Source organism: Podarcis bocagei, assembly GCF_964188305.1.
Source record: "Podarcis bocagei genome assembly, chromosome: 1".
NCBI classification, from domain to species: Eukaryota; Metazoa; Chordata; class Lepidosauria; order Squamata; family Lacertidae; genus Podarcis; species Podarcis bocagei.
In genome coordinates, this window is record NC_138125.1 from 78,517,196 (window position 1) to 78,537,723 (window position 20,528).

General features: G+C 43.4%; 1 protein-coding gene and 1 long non-coding RNA gene across 2 annotated transcripts in view; both read right to left on the minus strand.

Annotated features, from left to right (window-relative positions):
* Positions 1-176, minus strand: part of MUC5AC (mucin 5AC, oligomeric mucus/gel-forming) — a 60,647-nt gene extending 60,471 nt beyond the window's left edge. Inside the window, exon 1 of the mRNA XM_081203463.1 lies at positions 73-176. Within this exon, the coding sequence (XP_081059589.1) occupies positions 73-145 (73 nt within the window). The 5' untranslated portion in view covers positions 146-176. The remainder of the gene's footprint in view (positions 1-72) is intronic.
* A 17,568-nt stretch (positions 177-17,744) lies between these two features.
* The window catches only part of LOC308592263, a 29,326-nt gene continuing 26,542 nt past the window's right edge, over positions 17,745-20,528 (minus strand). The window contains exon 4 of the long non-coding RNA XR_014010457.1: positions 17,745-17,871. This is a non-coding gene — a long non-coding RNA (uncharacterized lncRNA). The remainder of the gene's footprint in view (positions 17,872-20,528) is intronic.

Below are 20,528 nucleotides of genomic sequence, written 5' to 3' on the forward strand. Positions count from 1 at the left end.
AGTCCTTCGGACCATGGAGAAAGCAGGCACTAGCTGTTGCCCAGGGAATGAAGTTCTGTTAAAATTTCCTACCTTTTTGGCATGTTAAGGCGATCACTAGCATTGGTATCCATAGTGGTATCCTTGCCCCCCTGCCTGTCCCCATCTTGGCTGGGATTCGGCAACAGGTACCGAACGACAGGCTTCTGAGGAGGCACCTGTCTTTTGATGAGTCTTATATAGCAGGAGTGTGGACTTTGGCTCAGTTCCCAGATTGTTTCACAAGTTTCCTAAGAGGTGGGGCTTCAGAGATTTTTAGCAGGTGCATAGGTAAATAGATGATTTTTTTATTTTTTTTACTCTGTCAGGGGCTGGCCAAGTGTATTTGCATCTGGGGAGGAGTATTAATTTTAAGGGACTTTTTTTTCCTGTGAAGGAACTCATGAGGAACAAGCAGTGGAGAACATCCTTCCCTTGAGGCTAATTTTCATTAAAACATTTTTGGAAGACCTGTAAAGCAAATGTAATTTTGGAATCCTTAGAGGAAAGTGGTTGACTTACAGTGTGTGTGTGTGTGTGTGTGTGTGTGTGTGTGTGTGTGTGTGTGTGTGTGAGAGAGAGAGAAAATTGTTCTAGGACATATCTCATGATTGCGGCTCGCATAATTTCAGAAGAGGTTTTGTGTTGATTGCTGTGTTTGCTGGTAATGGCGTGATAACTCAAAATTACATGAAGATTAGCAGCCTGAAACTTATTTATTTATTTATTTGCACAATTTTTGGACTACCCTTTCCATCTAGTCAGGAGTGAGTGCTAAAACTAACATTCATTGAAATAAGATCATATTAAATAAAAAATAAAAACAGAATAAAAATCAAAGCCAGGGTTGGCCCAGGACATTTTGCTGCTCCAGCCCAAACTGAAAATGCTGAATCCACCTCTTACTCCACAGCCACCATTATCTGGAAGCGGCCAAGGGAATAAAAGGAGCCAGAGAGAAGCGGGTGGTGGGTGGGTGGGCAGCGGGTGAGTGGTAGTGGATGCATGGTGGCAGCACCCATCCCAGCTGTATGGAACCTGCCACCCTGAGGTGATTGCCTCAACACAATAGCCAGACAACATAGGCCATACTGAAAACCAGTAGAGATTAATGAATGGCATTGTCTTTTTAAAAGAAGTATTGAGTTTATGGTAAAACATTATTTGGGAAAATGCCCATTTCAAGCTCCACAAGTTGAAGGGTAACTGTCTGCAGTGGGGAGCCCCCTGCACTCATGGGTTTAGATTTAGAACCCTCATTATATGCACCTCAATTGCGTATCTCAAGTATATGGGTGGGTACACATTTAGGAAGGCCTTTGCAAATGGAAGACATGACAACTCCTCAATCCTTAATGTTTAAACATTCACATTTCCTCAGTTTGTGTGTTATTCTGCCTGGCAGATCAGATCTTTGCTATTGCCGAACAGGTAGTATAACTTCCCATAAATATTTAGATATACTGTATCTCCATCCATATGGTATACATAGAAATGAAAAGGGTCTCACCTCACCATTTTTTCCACATAAAATTTTATGAGCCTGTTTCCCACGTTGCACAGCAGAAATATTTTACCAGCTCTGTAGCTTTACAGGAATTTATTTTAAGAAGGTACCATTGTATTCAGAACAATGTAAATGCTAGACAGTAAGCATTTTTGTAAGCAGGCCAGTGGTTTTATTTAAAGAACTATTACCTCTACCTGCTAGGCTCTTCAATACATGGCATCTCTTGTTGCACAAAAATGAGTGCTTATTTCAACAGATCTAGCCCTGTAAGTCATGTTCTTGCTGAAGGGGATTTGTTTAGGCTTGGCAAATTTGTTTGAGCTGGGAGAGGATGGTGAGACCTTTACAAGGTGACAGAGAATGTAATGTTTCCCTTGTACACCAATCGGCAGTATAATAAATTTGCACTGTACATAAGAATAGCTCAGCAGGGACCATCAATCACCTTTTGCTTCATGAATCAAAACTCTGGGAAAAACCTATTGGCTGGATTAGGGTTACAAGAGATATTAGACAGAAAGAATGAAGCCCAAACAAATATGGACCATGTCACAAATTACTCAATAAATTGGATTGTCAACAAGACTCCAAATTACTGGAAGGAAGTGGATTATAATAGCAGAACAACCCAACCAAATACTTCCATATGAACAGTGCTACGCATTTCTGAGCTGTCTTTCACTTTAACTTAAGCATTTGTGTCTGTCAGCTACAGACATTCCAGCCAGACAGGCTGATATGCATTCTATACTCTTAGTTACAGAATTAGAATCATAGAATCATAGAGTTGGAATAGACCACAAGGGCTATCGAGTCCAACCCCCTGCCAAGCAGGAAACACCATCAGAGCACTGACATATGGTTGTCAAGCCTCTGCTTAAAGACCTCCAAAGTAGGAGACTCCACCACACTCCTTGGCAGCAAATTCCACTGTCAAACAGCTCTTACTGTCAGGAAGTTCTTCCTAATGTTTAGGTGGAATCTTCTTTCTTGTAGTTTGGATCCATTGCTCCGTGTCCGCTTCTCTGGAGCAGCAGAAAACAACCTTTCTCCCTCCTCTATGTGACATCCTTTTATATATTTGAACATGGCTATCATATCACCCCTTAACCTCCTCTTCTCCAGGCTAAACATGCCCAGCTCCCTTAGCCGTTCCTCATAAGGCATCGTTTCCAGACCTTTGACCATTTTGGTTGCCCTCCTCTGGACACGTTCCAGTTTGTCAGTGTCCTTCTTGAATTGTGGTGCCCAGAACTGGACACAGTACTCCAGGTGAGGTCTGACCAGAGCAGAATACAGTGGCACTATTACTTCCCTTGATCTAGATGCTATACTCCTATTGATGCAGCCCAGAATTGCATTGGCTTTTTTAGCTGCTGCGTCACACTGTTGGCTCATGTCAAGTTTGTGGTCAACCAAGACTCCTAGATCCTTTTCACATGTACTGCTCTCAAGCCAGGTGTCACCCATCTTGTATTTGTGCCTCTCATTTTTTTTGCCCAGGTGCAATACTTTACATTTCTCCCTGTTAAAGTTCATCTTGTTTGTTTTGGCCCAGTTCTCTAATCTGTCAAGGTCGTTTTGAAGTGTGATCCTGTCCTCTGGGGTGATAGCCACCCCTCCCAGTTTGGTGTCATCTGCAAATTTGATCAGGATGCCCTTGAGTCCATCATCCAAGTCGTTGATAAAGATGTTGAATAAGACCGGGCCCAAGACAGAACCCTGTGGCATCCCACTAGTCACTCTTCTCCAGGATGAAGAGGAACCATTGATGAGCACCCTTTGGGTTCGGTCAGTCAGCCAGTTACAAATCCACTGAGTGGTAGCATAGTCAAGACCGCATTTTACCAGCTTCTTTACAAGAATATCATGGGGCACCTTGTCGAATGCCTTGCTGAAATCAAGGTAGGCTACATCCACTGCATTCCCTTCATCTACCAGGCTTGTAATTCTGTCAAAAAACGAGATCAGGTTAGTCTGACATGACTTATTTTTCAGAAATCCATGCTGACTATTGGTGATCACAGCATTCCTTTCTAGGTGCTCACAGACTGTTTGCTTAATGATCTGCTCCAGAATCTTCCCTGGTATTGATGTCAGACTGACTGGGCAATAATTATTTGGGTCCTCTCTTTTCCCCTTTTTGAAAATAGGGACAACATTTGCCCTCCTCCAGTCTGCCGGGACTTCGCCTGTTCTCCAGGGATTCTCAAAGATGACTGCCAGTGGTTCTGAGATCACATCTGCCAGTTCTTTTAATACTCTTGGATGCAGTTCATCTGGCCCTGGAGACTTGAATACATCTAAACTAGCCAAGTATTCTTGTACTATCTCCTTAGTTATTCTGGGCTGTGTTTCCTCTGCTGAATCATTTGCTCCAAATTCTTCAGGTCGGGCATTGTTTTCTTTATCAGAGAAGACTGAGGCAAAGAAGGCATCGAGGAGTTCAGCCCTTTCTGTGTCCCCTGTTTGCATTTCACCATCCTCTCCTCTGAGTGACCCCACTGTTTCTTTGTTCTTCCTTTTGCTACGGACATACCCATAAAAGCCTTTTTTGTTGCTTTTAACCTCTCTAGCAAGCCTGAGTTCATTCTGTGCTTTAGCTTTTCTGACTTTGTGTCTACACGTGCTGGCTATTTGTTTGAATTCCTCTTTGGTGGATTCTCCCCTTTTCCATTTTTTATACACATCCTTTTTTAATCTTAACTCAGTTAAAAGTTCTTTAGATAGCCACCCTGGCTTCTTTAGGCACCTTCCAAGTTTCTGTCTCATTGGTATTGCCTGAAGTTGTGCTTTTACTATCTCCCTCTTAACAAACTCCCAGCCATCATGAACTCCCTTTCCTTTTAGTATTACTGTCCATGGGATCTCACCCAGCACTTCCCTAAGTTTTATGAAGTCGGCTTTCTTAAAGTCAAGAAATTGAGTCCTAGTATGCTTGGCTGCTCCTTTCCGCTGTATAGTAAACTTCAGAAGAGCATGATCACTCGCGCCTAATGATCCTTCCACTTCTACCCCACTAACCAGGTCATCAACATTGGTTAGGACCAGATCTAAAATGGCTGTTCCTCTTGTTGCTTCTCCCACTTTCTGGACAATGAAGTTGTCTGCAAGGCCAGTGAGGAATCTGTTTGACCTTATGCTCTTGGCTGAGTTTGACATCCAACAAATATCCGGGTAATTGAAGTCCCCCATTACTACTATCTCCCTTCCTTTTGCATGCTTGGCCATCTGTTCCAGGAAGGCATCATCTATGTCCTCCGTTTGGCTTGGGGATCTATAGTAAACTCCCACAATGAGGTCCCTGTTATTCTTCTCTCCCTTACTTTTGACCCAAATGCTCTCACTTTGGCTTTGAGGTTCTAAATCTTGGATCTCTTCACAGGTATACACATCCCTGACATATACCGCCACTCCTCCTCCTTTCTTGTCTGGTCTGTTTCTCTGAAATAGATTAGATTGTATCCCTCCATTATTACATTCCAATCGTGGGACTTATCCCACCAGGTTTCAGTGATGCCTATTATGTCATATTTAGTTTGCTGTACCAAGAGCTCAAGCTCATCTTGTTTATTTCCCATGCTTTGCGCATTAGTGTGCAGACACTGAAGTCCATTAATCATTCCCCTGTGTCTCTTATTTAAGGATTTTTTCCTCCCACCACTAGGTCTGCGTGCTGTTTGCTCCATTTGGTCTATGACATTTGGATGATCATCTTCATCAATTGATAGACTCCTACCTTCAGGAGCACTCTCTCTCCCCCCCCCCCACATTAGTTAGTTTAAAGCCCTCCTGATGAGGTTTCTGAGATTTTTGGCAAAAACATTCCTCCCAACCGTTGTGAGGTGCAGCCCATCGCTTGCCAGAAGTCCATCTTCAAGAAACTGCAGTCCGTGATCTAAGAATTTATGGATGTGAGCTCATTTACCTCAGAATCCAGTGGTAAAGCTTGGACTGAACCACTTCAGGCTGTGCAGGCAGAACTAACAGATTAGCACATAACAACTGACAACTCTCTGATAGTCAAAATGAAAATTGGGCAGAATCCTTTACATGCTACCTATTCTGCTAATATATACTGGCAGTCTATGAGCAGAGATGTGTGCAAAAACCAACCATCTTAGAATAAATAACACTAATTAAATACATCTGCATTTTTTAGTTGCATGATTTAATTTGCTGTGAAGGCAAATTATGCCATCAGTAGATTTCTTAATTATTTGTACTGATTTCAGTCAAGGTTGAGTAACATCCTTCAGGCACAGTACACCCATGTGAAATATCCCATTAAAAAGACCTGTTTCCATGGGCAGTCTGATTCTGGGATTTGGTTCATATGGCAACATCGGAAGCAGAAATATGAACCAAGGGCAACTAAAGTATGGCTTTGTTGCTAGTAAATGCCTGTCCCTCCATCCATTATGTTATAGAATCTGCTTCTATGGTTTCCGTGGCCCATAACAACCCAAAGAATGCCACACATAGGGATGGGATCGGGCATTCTCTGCACAGTGGCATAAGAACCATTGAGCATGAAGAGTCAGGTTCTGCTGGCAATATTCCATAATCTTTGGTGGATTCAGCCCGCAGCCCATGGCGGAAACTTGCATTGACAAGTTAATTTGTAATTAAATCAACGGCAACTTTAGACTGGCTAAATGTAAGCCATTCTTAAAACAGATGCACAAAAATAACTCAGGTGGAAGATGTTTCCATAGTGCTTGCAAATGATTCCGATAATGACTTCACTCTCACTTCCTGCTTCCCCATACTTTTTACTTCAACTCAACACATCTCTGACCTCCTCAGTTGCTGAAATGCAAACAGGAAACCAGTTGATTGAAGGATTTTAAATATAACAGGCTGCTCAAGGCATCTCCCATTAATGTTTGTGAGGGAGGAATAAATGTCAAGGCTGGCAATGGGGAAGATGCTACAAGAAACAAGGCACTCAATAGTGCTGAGCATTTTGGTCAGCGGAAAGCACTGTGGCTCTGAGCAAGAAAAACCTAGCAGCCATTGTTGGTTTTGTTGCCATTGTTGTTGTTTGCTAAAAAGGAATAATATGAATAAACCAAGCACAACATGAACAAGAATCCAAAAACGACCAGAAAGTATAATCCACATATACGCTGTCTATTGAAGTTAGGCAGGCCTCAACATTATACACATTTCATCAGATGCTAAAAACTCCTGTCTCTGTTCCCTAGAAGAATGGGTTGACTCACAGATTTCTTTGGGGGAACTGTGTTTAATTTGCATTATTTGTTCCGTTTGTATTGTTTTATACTGATACCATATTTGCTCAAGTTTAGTGGTCTAAACCACTAAAGAATGGCAAGTCCAGTCCTTAGGAGTCTGCATAGACCTGAGGCCAACTGATACAAGCCAGTGGTTTCACACAATGAACGTAAATATTAGCAGAGCATCAGCTAACATATTTTATCATTTCTACATGAGTGCCCCAGCAGCTCAGTAGTTCAGTGGTAGAGCATCTGCTGTGCATGCAGAAGGTCCCTCTTAGGTTCAGTCCCCAACATCTCCAATTAAGACTGGGAGAGACCCCCATCTGAAACCCTGAGTTGCTGGTCAGTGTTGGTAACACTGAGCTAGATAGAATATGGTCTGACTTGGTATAAGGCAGCTTCTTGTGTTCCTGTGCGCAACCATTCTGGATTGTAATCATTATGTACATCCTCTTGGAACAACAGTAAAGTTTAGAAATACTAATTGATACATCATTATATCTCCTCCAATTCTTCATGACTTGGATCATATACAAACTGAAATTCAACCTTAAGATCTTTCTTCTTGCTTTTGCAATGCAAGATGCACCTTTTACCTGGGATAATTTATATGAGTTGTATATTCAATGAAATAGAATTATATTGTTCGAAGAAATAATTAAGGAGAAGCTGTAATTAATGTAGCCTTTATTACTTTCAAAGCAACTCGTGAATCCAGCAACCAACTCATTTGACTGAGAACCAAACAGCATCTACAAAGTAAAACGCAAAGTAGGGTGAGATTGAAATGAATGGGGCTTACCCCCATATAAGTAGGATTAGGACTGCATCATTACTCAGTGCTAGGCCAACACTGCATTTACATAGGAAACTGCCTTATAATGAGTCCAACAAGTGCAGAGACAATGATCTGCCTACCTCGCTCTTGTCTGAATCAGCCCATCAAGGTGGGTTGTTTACATTGACTGGCAATGGCTTTCCCAGGTTTCAGGCAGGGGGCCGAGTTTTGATCATATGGATTTGCTGCTGGGATTCAATGTAACATCGTCAACCTATGACTTTCTTTAATATTTCACATGTGTCCATATCACAGGAAATCTGATTATCAGAAATCTGCAGAATGAGTGACTGTTTATAGGTGTAGATTGTCATTGTCATGGGAGAGGGATTCTGAGGAATGAAAGAAAGAGGAAGAAAAGTGATTGTTCAACCACTTTGCAATGTCTTAATTATGCAATGAAAGCATATAGTTCTTAGTACCTAAATAAACTGGCAGAGAAATAATATTTTAATGTTGGACAGTAAAAATACTGAAATAACTGGTCTCTATTTGCCATAGGGTGGGCATCCTTTTTTTTAACTTTCATACCCCTTTTCCTGGCCATATAGCTTAACATTATCCACTGTGTGATTCAGCACAATTGTGTCATAAGCTTCTCCTACAAAGGCAAATGCTACTGACATGTTTCATGGTAAGGATCCACTTGGCTGAATCCTAAAATCCATGAGGAAAGCACCTCCATCAATTCCTGTTCTTCACTCCCAACAATCTCTTGAGACCCCCTCCAAAAATCTGTTCCGGAAGGTGTGGGAGACTTTTTGGAACATCATGGCAGATGAAGCGAGAAGAATTGGCAACAACAACAAAAAATCTATCCAATTTCCTTAGTGATAGGCTCTGATGGATTGCAGTCACCTCTATGAACAGAAGGGCTCCTTCAGTTTGTGGGGAAACCGTGGTGGATCTAACCCACTATATCCGTTATAAGGAACTTACAGCCCTTCAGTTGCTGCTGGACTGCAACTCCCATCATGTCTGACCCTTGCCCAGGCTGACTGGCTGAGGTTGATAGGAGTGAAGATGTTGATAGGAGTTCAACAAGATGTGGATAGGCACCACTTCCTCCCCTCCCCCTTGCACTAAATGGTGCTCCTGTCTTATCTGTCAAAGCTTAACTATATAATTCAGGCTCTTTCTAGGTGCTAATTGTTTTAATTAACTGGGGGTTATAGAGCTTAATTGGTTTCATCAACAAGGTTCTTAGAGCTTAATTGGTTTCATTAACAAGATTTTATAGAGTTTGGTGACAAGGCTCTTACACAGTTTTGCTGCAAGATTTCTTCCAGACCAAAAGAAGAGTTGAAGGAAGGTGTCTAGAGGTGAGGTTGTCATTAAGGGAAACCATAGTTACCGAATGAGGTTTCTGACCTAAGTCCCCCAGTTCCTTTCCTTCTTGGACTTATCCCTATCCTTTAACTTTGTCTGTGGTTCATCCCCTCAGATCCTGTGATCCTGTGATCCTATTGCAGGTTGTTCCCCCATGGTTTACATTTGCTTTCCAGTAGATAAAGCCTTCTCCTTTGACTCTTGGTAGATCTTTTTCTGAAGTGGAGGGATAAAGAAAGTTAAAGTTTTTAAAAGCAGAGCTGAAGAATTTAAGAAAAGAGAGCTTGAAGGGGGGGGACATATTTGCAATGTGCTTCAAGATTTACTCTTTATAAAGGGATTTAGATTTTACAGTAATAATGATCAGAGAACTGCCACTTCTGTGCTTCTGAAGGGAAAGCAGTGAGACTGGATCAGACTCAAGGACTGAAGTAGACTGCTCTTAGGTTTAGTTAATTCCTCTCATTATCTTGAGAAGCAAAGAAAGGACAAGTTCTGGACAATCACAGCCACCCTCCCCACAAAAATCTGCTCTGGGAAATGGATAGTATAACCTTTTCTACTTTTCCAGAGATGCTCAATGCATTAGGCTTCTATGCAAAATTCATGAATAGAAATGGTTTAAGAGTTGCAAGTCTGAGACTTTGGTTTGGATTGAGGATCATGAAGAGGAAGTGTAAGATTTCCCTAAAGCTAAAAGTAGGCATTGCACATTTTAAAAAAGATTTAAAAGAGAATAGTCCGATTTTCTTTCTTTTTCTTTCTCTCTCTCTTTCTCAATGGGTGAGGGTGACATAAAAATGTATGATGTATGCACCTAGGTTTTACAAAAGGCAAGAGACCTGTTATATAATTCACCCCAAAACAAACCAATCTGAATTCCCATTGATTTCAGGGAATTAAACATGTTCAGCTCTCAAAGAGTACTCGACTGGATGGATGATGCCCAGTATTTGTAAAGGGAGTATGTTTGTTTCCATTCCCACAGCACTTTTAGAGGTATGTCCCCACTTGCTTAAAGCTATTTCCTATCTTTTACACCCAAAGAACTCCCACTACTCTATAAAGCCAATAAGAAATGTAAACTTAATCAGAAAACTGCAGATAAAGTGCTGAAAAGTGTTATGGGACAAAAGCAGTATTGTAATTGAAACATGTGTTTGACATGTATTTACATTGTAGGTGTGTCTATAAATGTTAACAGAGACCCCCTTGGAACTCTTATCCCTTATCAATTTCCTTCAATAGCATTTATTGTAATAATTAAGGCACTGGACTGCTCAGCAATCCTCTGGCATGTTTTCTGAATGGGAGATAATATTTGAGATATATGCAACACACCATTCAAATGTTGCTGACTATAAGAGAGATGGGTTTCATCTTCTATTTACTAATTGTAAGTTCAGCCAACTTTTCAGCTAAAGACTGACTCCCAAGTGACAAACAATTAATATACAATACAAAAAAAGACCATTTCAGATGTGTCCAGGCATGATGGAAGGGTGCTTAAATACTGCTGTCCTGCCTCTGATGGCCTCACTGATGGCAGCTAGTAACTGAAGCAGGAGGACTGCTGCCGCCGCCCAGCAAGGACCATCCTGCCGAGAGCTTGAGGGCCATGCTCCTGCCTCTCTCTACCTGGGCCAGCAAGGACTTTTTGAGTTTGTGTTCCTTGAGTTGGGCAATCAGGACAGATTAGGGAGTCTGCTGGTTTACTGCCCGCCTTGCTACCCAGCAGTCTCCCTGCCTGAGCTGACAGAGCTGGTCTCAGAGGCAGTGTTGAGGACTCCCAGACTGCGGGTTCTGGGAGACTTCAATATCCATACTGAGGCAGCTGGCTCTGGGGTGACTTAGGACTTCATGGCCACCATGACAACCATGGGGCTGTCCCAACATGTCACCAGCCCAACACACATGGCAGGCCACACTCTGGATCTTGTCTTCTTGACTGGGCAGGAAGAGGGTGATTTGAAGGTGGGGGACATTGACATCAGTCCCTTGACATGGTCAAATCATTTCCTGTTAAGATTTAGGCTGTCCGCAGAGATAGGGGGCCTATTAGATAGGTCCACCCTCAGATGCTGATGGATCCAGTGGGATTCCAAAAGGCTCTAGGGGGTTTTCTGGCTGAAATTAATGGTGTCCCTGTCAAAGCCCTGGCTGACCTCTGGAACCCCCAAATGGCTTGGGCTAGTGATACAATCACCCCTGAGTACCCTCTCCCACTTTGTGGAGTCCATTTGGCCCACTGGTATACTCCAGAGCTTTAGGGCAAGGAAACAAGGTGGGAGATGGCTTGAACACAAGTAGAGCAAAAATCATAATGAATGAAGCCGCACTGGTAAGAGCTCAATTATTGAGTCTACCTAGCAGCAGTGAAGGCAGCAAAGAAGACATACTTTGCTGCCTCCATTGCATCCTCATTATGTCGTCTGGCAGAGCTTTTCTGGGTTGTAATGGGGTCTTTTACATGCTGCTCCAAAAGAGGTAGTAGACCCAAAGGTAGCTCAATGTGACTAGTTTGCAGCATTTTGAGGATAAAATTGATTGCATCCACTAAGAACTTGACTTTGCTGTTATAGCAGATGAATCTCATGGGGTGTCCAGAGCACAGTCTAGTCCTGTTATCTTGGATGAATTTCAGTTGGTAAGGCTTCAGGATGTGGACAAGGTGCCCAGATTGGTCAGGGAGACCACTTGCACTCTAGACCCTTGCCCCTCTTGGCTAATAAAAACCAGCAGGGAGGGAACAGCTGGCTGAGCCAGGGAAGTGATCAATGCCTCTTTAAGAGAGGGGGTGGTCCCTGCCTATTTGAAGGAGGCAGTGGTAAAACCTATCCTTAAGACACCTTCCCAGTTCAGAAAACCTAACTAACTACTGGTCAGTTGCCAATATCCCTTTCCTAAGCAAAGTTCTGGAGTGAGTGGTTGCAGACCAGATCCAGGGCTTTTGGAAGAAACTGATTTTCTGGATCCATTTCAACTGGAGTTTAGGCCCGGTTTTGACACAGAAACTGCTTTTGTCACCCTGTATAATGACCTCTGTTGAGAGAGAGACAGGGGAAACATGTCCCTGTTAATTCTACTCAACTTCTCAGAGGCTTTCAGTACCATCGACCATTGTATCCTTCTAGACCGACTGTCCAAACTAGGGGTGAATGGCACTGCTTTGTGGTGGTTCCAGTCCTACTTGGATGATCGTTCCCAGAAGGTATTGATTGGGGAATGCTTTTCAGCCCCGTGGAACCTTCAATGTGGGGTTCCAGAGGGCTCAATCCTATCTCCTATGTTGTTTAACATCTACATGAAAATGCTGGGTGTTTTGGAGTACATTGCCAGCAGTATGCTGATGACACTCAGCTCTTTACATCTGCAGTTGAGGCAGTGGAAGTGCTGGACCAGTGTCTTGCCTCGGTAATGGACTGGATGAGAGCCAGCAAACTGATATTCAACCCAGATAAGACTGAAGCACTGTTGGTGGGTGGTTCCCTAGACTGGATGGTAGAGAGATCACCTGCTCTTGATGGGGTTACACTTCCTCTGAAGGAGCAGGTTTGTAGCTTGGGGGTATTCCTGGATCCTTTGCTGTCACTCGAGGCTGAGATGGCCTCAGTGGCCCGGAGTGCCTTCCATCAGCTTCGGCTGGTGGCCCAGCAATCTGGACAGGGATAGCCTAATTACTGTTGTCTATGCTCTGGTAACCTCAAGGTTAGATTACTGCAATGTGTTATATTTAGGGCTGCCTCTACCTGGCCTCAGATTCAAAAACTTTAGCTAGTGTGGAATTCAGCGGTCAGGTTGCTCACCAGAGCAAGACGGTCTGAGTATATTACACCAATCCCGGTCAGACTGCACTGGCTACCAATTATTTCCAGGCCCAATTCAAAGTGCTGGTTTTGACCTATAAAGCCTTAAACGGCTCAGGACTGTAATACCTCAAGGACCACCTCTTTCTATACAAACCTACCCAGACTCTGAGATCATCTTCTGAGCACCTTCTTTGTGTGTCTCCTCCTTGAGAGGTCCAGAGGGTGGCAACATGAGAACGGGCCTTCTCTGAAGTGGCTCCCCATCTGTGGAATGCTCTCCCCAGGGAAGTTCGCCTGGCACCTTCATTATACACCTTTTGGCGCAAGGCAAAAACGTTCCTTTTTAACCAGGCTTTTGGTTGATTGACATCCTATGCCCTTTTAAAATCTGGTGGGGGTTTTCTTGGGGGGGATTATTGGGTGGTGGTTGTTTTTATTTTGATTATGTATTTTGTGGTTTTATATTTTGATTTTATTCTGTGAACCGCCCTGAGACCTCCGGGTATTGGGTGGTATATAGATTCTAATAACAATAATGAGAAGGAGGAGGAGGAGGAGGAAGAAGAGGAGTCTGGCCACCCCCAGTTTGTAACAGTATAAAGAGCACTTTTCTTTCTTGTGGGGTGGAATGTTACGCTTCTATGGTTGATTCTTAGGAAGGTTAGAAACTTTTAGGATAGGTTCATGTTAAAAGGTGCCTTTCCTGGCCACTACCAATGCAATGTAGAATATTGTGTGCCAATAGCCTTTCATGAGAGGTTTATCTCATGTTAATATTGACAGAAAGGGCTGGTTTGAGTTGTTCGCCTTATCAACACACCTTTCTTGATAAAGCCCCAATGGTGGCTGTAAGTATTCCATTGTGTAGAGATGTGCATAGGCAGAATATTTTTTTGTGCTCTGGAAAGAAATAGAATGTGAAGATTTTGTATCAGTATGCCATAGCAGGAGCTTGGATCATGGGAGGTTTTGAAACCACTGTGGCCACCTGCTAGAGCCCTCTCTTTCCTTCTCTTCCTCTACACCTGGGAGAGAATGGGAAAAGGTAAATTTGCTTTTATGGTGTGGGTCTAGATGGTATGGAACACCTTTGTATGCTCATTCATTCACTCTGATTCACTAAAGCAAATGGGTGGGAAAGCCTTTCAGTGCTGACAATATTTGGTTTCAATTCAATGCCTCTGAGAAGCTGATTCTCATAGAGTAGTACAAATCTGGAGTTATTTCTCTGACGCTAGTTGTCTTTAAGGGGGCGCGATGCAACATTTGCTGGAAAATACAGTGTTCCTATGTTTGGCCGGGGAGGGGGGAGGGTCCCTAAGTGATGGTTTCTGAGATGTCTTGACATGTGTTTCTGATAAGCTGGTTTGACAAGCTTATAGCAGTGGTGGGCAACCTCCAGCCCATAGGGCTAATTAGGTCTGGCATGCGTCCCAGTTTGGCCCATGAGGATGGCTGCTCCAAATCACACCCATTTGCCCTACACCTGGTGTCATATGTGTTTGACAGGAGATTGAAAGGCCCTTACCATCCATCAAAGAGGTCCACTCCTGGTTTATGGACACCACTTTGACAGTTATTCAGTATAGTACATAGAATCATAGAATCACAAACTTCCTATCAGCTTTCTCTTGTGTACAGGTGATTCTTGCATCTGAAGGCCTTGAAGTGCTGGCAGTATGGATTCTGCTTCCCATACTGATTTAAAAAGACTTACGGCACAATTCAACACAGACTTTCTTAGAAGTGCATTCCATGCGGTAGTGAGTATGGATAGGATTGCAGGCAAGAACCTTCCAAATCTTTAGATAAACTTCTGTCAGTGACCCAAGAGGAAACTGAATCTGAAGTAGTATTTCAAGATCACAAATTTCATTCCATGAAGACCTCCCCGCTCCCAATTCTGCTTTTTAAACTGGCATATAGCATAGCTTTCAGGTTCAGTTAATAACCCAAAGATTGCCTCTTATTTTCAAATACTTCCTTTATTTGAAAAAAACCTGCAAGCTCATGATTCACAAAGCCCCATAAACAGTTTTAGTTCTCCTTGGTTTTGAAACATCGTCTTAGAGACGTGTGCAGGAGGAAGGGTCATACAACATAGAAAGCTGCCTTATACAGAATCAGACCATGGTGCCACCTGGCTCAAGACTGTCTACACTAACTGGCAGCATCTTTCCAGATCTCCAGACAGGGAGTCTCTTCCAACCAGGAGCGGAGGAAGGGGGGCGGTGGGGGTGTCTGCCCTGGGTGTCACCACCGAGGGGGGTGACAAAATGCCAGGTGGCACTCAGTGCACCCGAGCCATATGTCTCTCCTGGATGTGACATGGTGGCTTGGGCACCCGCAGGCTCTGCGCTGCCCCAAACGGTCCGCCCACCGCCTCCTCCTCAGCTGTATGGCAGCTGAGTGGGAGGCGGCAGACAGACTCCTCGGAGGCCCCACGGAACATCCTGCCCTGGCTTGCCCTGCCCCACAGGTGGTTGGCCCTGCCCCCACGGGCATGCCACCCCAGGCACCCGATCAGCTTGCTCCACCACTGCTTCCAACCATATCTGGAGATACCAGGAATTGAGCACGATACCTTCTACATGCAAAACAGATGCTATATAAATTTCCTGAAGAATCTGTGTGTAAATGCGTGTGGAGAAACCTGAGCTTTGCAAGGAAATCCATGTGCTGGGAAGCTTACAATATTAAAACACAAAAATACACAACATAATAACAAACAAGACAATACCCCACCCCCACTGGTTTAAAAGGCCACCATTTGTTAAGTTAGCCAAATGCCTGGGAGAAGAGGAATGTTTTTGCCTGGCTCCTAAAGATATACAAGGAAGGCACCAGGTGGGCCGCCCTGATGGGAAGTGGTCCTAAGATGCCACACTTAGGTAGATGGCTTGTCAGTTACATGATTCAAGGTGCGCTGACTATTGTGCTGTGGAAAATAAACTTGCAAATACTGAAAGATTAAGAGAAGGAATGCAGGGCTATATGGAATGTGGAAGATACTGGGCTTTTTTTTAAAAAAGAAAGAAAAGAACTTACAAACCAGATTGGTGGGATTCAATACTTATAACAAGTATTAAAGTGTGGCCAATGAATAATATGTGCACAATCTCTAGTGTTTGTCCAAGACCAAGATGCACTTAGGTGGAAGCTCTTTTCAGATGAACATGACTTCATGTCAAAGACATAAACACATTTAGGTATGAGAAGTAGGGCAGGAATTGACAGGCTGGCCTCTCAGTAAGAATATCGGTTACACCTTTTTCATGCCGCCCGCAGCTCCTTTAACTTGAATTAATCTTGGAGGAAGTTATCAATTACTTCCTTTCCAGCAAAGAAGCTGGTAGAGAAATACTATCACCGGCAGCTTCTGCAGTGTAATGAAAGTGTGCCCAAGACCACCATCCCCCCCCCTGTGCTTCAGAATTAGATAACTGTTGCCGGCATCTTTGCTTAGAGCTTCAGAAGCACAGTATTTAAAGAAGTTGTGATTTATGTTGGCTCCCACCTAAGCAAACATAGCTAATGAGAACATGGTTCTTGAGAAACCTGGTCAAAGCCCACACTGCAAAGGCATCAATAAATAAACGGAGCTAAGTGCATTCACTGCTGTTGTATAACCAGCAACCACTGATTCACACTGCAAAGTATGAACACAGGAGATTAGGAAGGGCAAACCCTAATAAAATCTTAAATACACAATCTGCTCTTGGCAATATCTGGAACAGGACCCAAGTGATCTGAGCAGTCTATCATGTAATAATAATGGCGTGGGTTGAACTTCAACAGAGGGCGAGAGCCTGAACAGAGACGGCTATTGTCACACAGCCCACTTGAGCTACTGGAGGGCAAGTTATTTTCCGTTCTTGTTGTATCTTCAGAACAAGGCACGAAAGCTGCTAGCTGGGTTTCATGGTGTGAAAACAGTCCTTAATGAAATATTGTGTATTTGAGACAATGCTTGTGCTAGTTGGCATCAAAGAGTACTTTGTGCCTGTTCAGCCTGTGAAAAGAAACTTCTGCTAAGTGTGCTGAAATAGGTCAAGATAAGGATCTCCTTATGCTGTGTCCTGCATTTTCATTCCAAAACAACCATAAAGTATAAAAGCCTACACTTCATGGAAGTGCTATTTGAAAACAAGCCTTGCACAGGAATGTAGAAGAAACTTTCCTCAATGGGAATAAGTTGGGCAAGTCAGGAGAGAGTAGTTCATGTTTCACTCAGTCACTTTGAGGGCTTAATTTAATTCACTGGATGCTTTACAGCCAAGGTGTCATGTGCATGCAATGTTTTGATGCATGAACTGCCAACCTGTGGCCCAGGGGCCACACATAGCATATATAGGCAGGGCTTATGGCAGCAGGAGGAATGCAGGTGGCGCTGTGGGTCAAACCACAGAGCCTAGGACTTGCCGATCAGAAGGTCGGCGGTTCGAATCTCTGCGGCGGGGTGAGCTCCCCTTGCTCAGTCCCAGCACCTGCCCACCTAGCAGTTTGAAAGCACGTCAAAGTACAAGTAGATAAATAGGTACTGCTCCGGCGGGAAGGTAAACGGCGTTTCCGTGCGCTGCTCTGGTTCGCCAGAAGCAGCTTAGTCATGCTGGCCACATGACCCAGAAGCTGTACACCTGCTCCCTCAGCCAATAAAGCGAGATGAGCGCCACAACCCCAGAGTTGGCCACGACTGGACCTAATGGTCAGGGGTCCCTTTACCTTTACCTTTATGGCAGCAGGAGGAGGCGGACCTGTGCTCCTAGCTATGAGATACAATTGGACTTCTCCCATCTCTGTCTTTTATTGTAGCACGTGAAACCTTGCTTGCATAAGTCACCCACAGGTATTTGTTCTCCAAGTGTTCATGTCTCCTCTGCCCAGTGCATCTGCACTCTGTGTTGTGGCAGAACAGGAAGCTAGCTAGATGATCCCATGTTCTGCAACATAGAAACAAAGCGACTGTGATGCAAATTATTTCCATGAGCACAAACTGATGGGAGGCCAGCATGTGCTACTAGACATGGGATGCGCAATGTCTCACCACTTATTTCTTGTTGGTTGGAGATTTGATGCTTCCACAGTTGTGCTAATCCCTTTGAAAGGAGGATTTCTTCTGTACTAAATAAGTGGAACACAAAGGCAGCAAAGAACTCACAATGAGAAACAACATCCAGGAGCGATTCACATAGAGACAGTAAGTGGCCATTAAAAACATTTTTTAATAATAATAATTAAAAAACCCTCCTCTAAACTAAAAATCTAATTTCATTCAGGCACCTAAGTTAACAAATGAACATCACATTTTGCATCCCAAATGTTGGTGAGAACCTTTAAATTTGTTTGCAGGAAAGACTTCTAATCTAAACATCTCCAGATTTTTTGAATATTAAGTTCAATATTTTACATCAAAGGAAAAAGGCAAACATTTTATGTTTTCCTTTTCTTCTTCTGACATATAAAATGGAGATCATGTTAGTGTACACTCTGCAATTTGTGTGTGTCAGGGTCTGGGCAGAGGAGGAGGAATGGTGGAGACCACCTCCCCATCCTAACCCTTCCAGGGAGGAGGAAGAGGAAGACAGTATAGATTTACAACAGTGGTTTGCGGGAGGTCACAGCTCAGAGGCAGATGAGGGGGAAAGTTGGGGAATCATGGGAAAGGAGGAGCAGGCAGAGCCGGAGCAGCAGCTGGCTGACACATAGAAAGCATTCCAGACCCACCATCTCCCAGAAACCGGTGAACCTTAAAAGTAGGAGAACAAAGAGCTCAAAGACAGATGGCACTTAGCAGCACCCATAGAAGAGAAGATGATGTTAATGACAAATGAGAAAGTGGGAGAAAAAGAGGGTGGAGGTTCACTCAGGACACCACCATTATCCAAGAGGCTGGGTTCTATAGCCTCTCACTGTAAAGTTTGAAATAAAAAAGGACTGTAATAAACTTTTCCTTGTCTTTATACTTTCCTGGGCAACCAACTGGGAGCTGCTGACAGAATCCTGACAGTGTTGTGTGTTTTGGTTGGCATTTAACAGCATTTGGATAATTGTTTTAATTTATTATTACCTGCAGAGAGCTTTTAAGATGGGTGGAGTGCAAATCTTTTTTTTTTTAAAAAAAAGTCAGATGTGACCAAACATTAAGAAAAGTAGCACAATTAGCGAGGAATTCATCGATTGCACCATTGCAGCAGCAGAGATCTCTCCCGCCCCCGCCCCCCATCAACAAGTTAATCATGAATTGCCCAGAAGTTAAAGCAGGAAGTTCAAGAGAAGACAAGAGAGGCATGCAAATTGTTGGCTTTAATCATTTGCAACACACACTGGTAATGCAAACACAAGATTTAGAGGGCAGCACAACAATTCAACAACCCACCACAAGTGCAAAGGCACCACAAGAAGGGTACTAGCAAACAGTTCAAAGCACCCATGATGCTATTCCAGCAAATAAGAAAAGCCTATACAGTGGTACCTCAGGTTACATACGCGTCAGGTTACAGACTCAGCTAACCCAGAAATAGTGCTTCAGGTTAAGAACTTTGCTTCAGGATGAGAACAGAAATTGTGCTCTGACAGCGCGGCGGCAGCAGGAGGACCCATTAGCTAAAGTGGTGCTTCAGGTTAAGAACAGTTTCAGGTTAAGAACGGACCTCCGGAAGGAATTAAGTACTTCACCCGAGGTATCACTGTATAGTACAATCTCTCTCTTTGAAACTTGATTTTGATTTTACTGTAGTATTGCTGCCATCTTCTTATACTGGTTTTAGATGTTGTATTTATTGTACAGTTGTTTTTATGTGTGTTTTCCTTTGAAGAGGCACACATTTGTGTGTGCATCTACAAGAAGGCAGTTTCTGCACATGCTGTAAAGGGAAATGAAGGGCAGGTGGGGCTCGTCAACCTGGGAAGGTAGCCCATCAAGGAGAAGGAAAACTCTGATCCTAAACCTCTGCTGCCTTGCGGCTATACTCATTTGTGAGAAAGGCTTTGGGAGTAAACCCTGAGGAACAATCCATACGCACTGTCTTGTGGGACATCTTCAGGAGAAGAGGCGAAGGAGTAAACCTATGGAGTATGTGCAGCAGCACAACTGGACACTTTCATCTGTCCCAGCCACAACAAAACATGTCTCCACACCCACAACGGGCTCTGTAACTCTCCAGTCATCTGACTTCATCTGCAAAGGTGCACTCCTCCATTGTCTACCAAGACAGAGGGATGCCAATCAGATTATCATTGAAAACTCCCAAGTTTTCTTCTATCTCTCACAGCTCATGAAGAGGCTGTTCTACCTGCTCTATATCAACACCCATAGTCATTCCACAGTTGTCCCCTGTCCCATCATTTTCCTCTCAATTTTTTGAATACTGGTTGGCCTGATTTAATAACTGTGTTTACAACTGCCACCCAGAACATATCAGATCACTGGATCTCCTCTTGATTTATTGTTAAATGAATGACCAATGATGCAGAGAAAAGAATCCAATAAAAAACTCTTATGTTTTTCACAATGCTATTCTGAGTTCAGACTTTCCATTTAATTCACCATGCTCACCTTTTCCTGGAAATGATGCTGAGAAAGTTTATTTGGCTTTTAAAATTACTGCTAAAAGCTAAACCTAAACATTTAAGGCTGCAGTCCATCACCGTGGGACAAGTCTCTTAATAACCTGGTTATCTGCCAGTGCATTTGCACCATGCTGACCTTGCCAATACCCATCTCCTTCTCCCAGTATGTCATAGCAATGCTGGTGACAGGAAGTCAGGTAAGTACTACT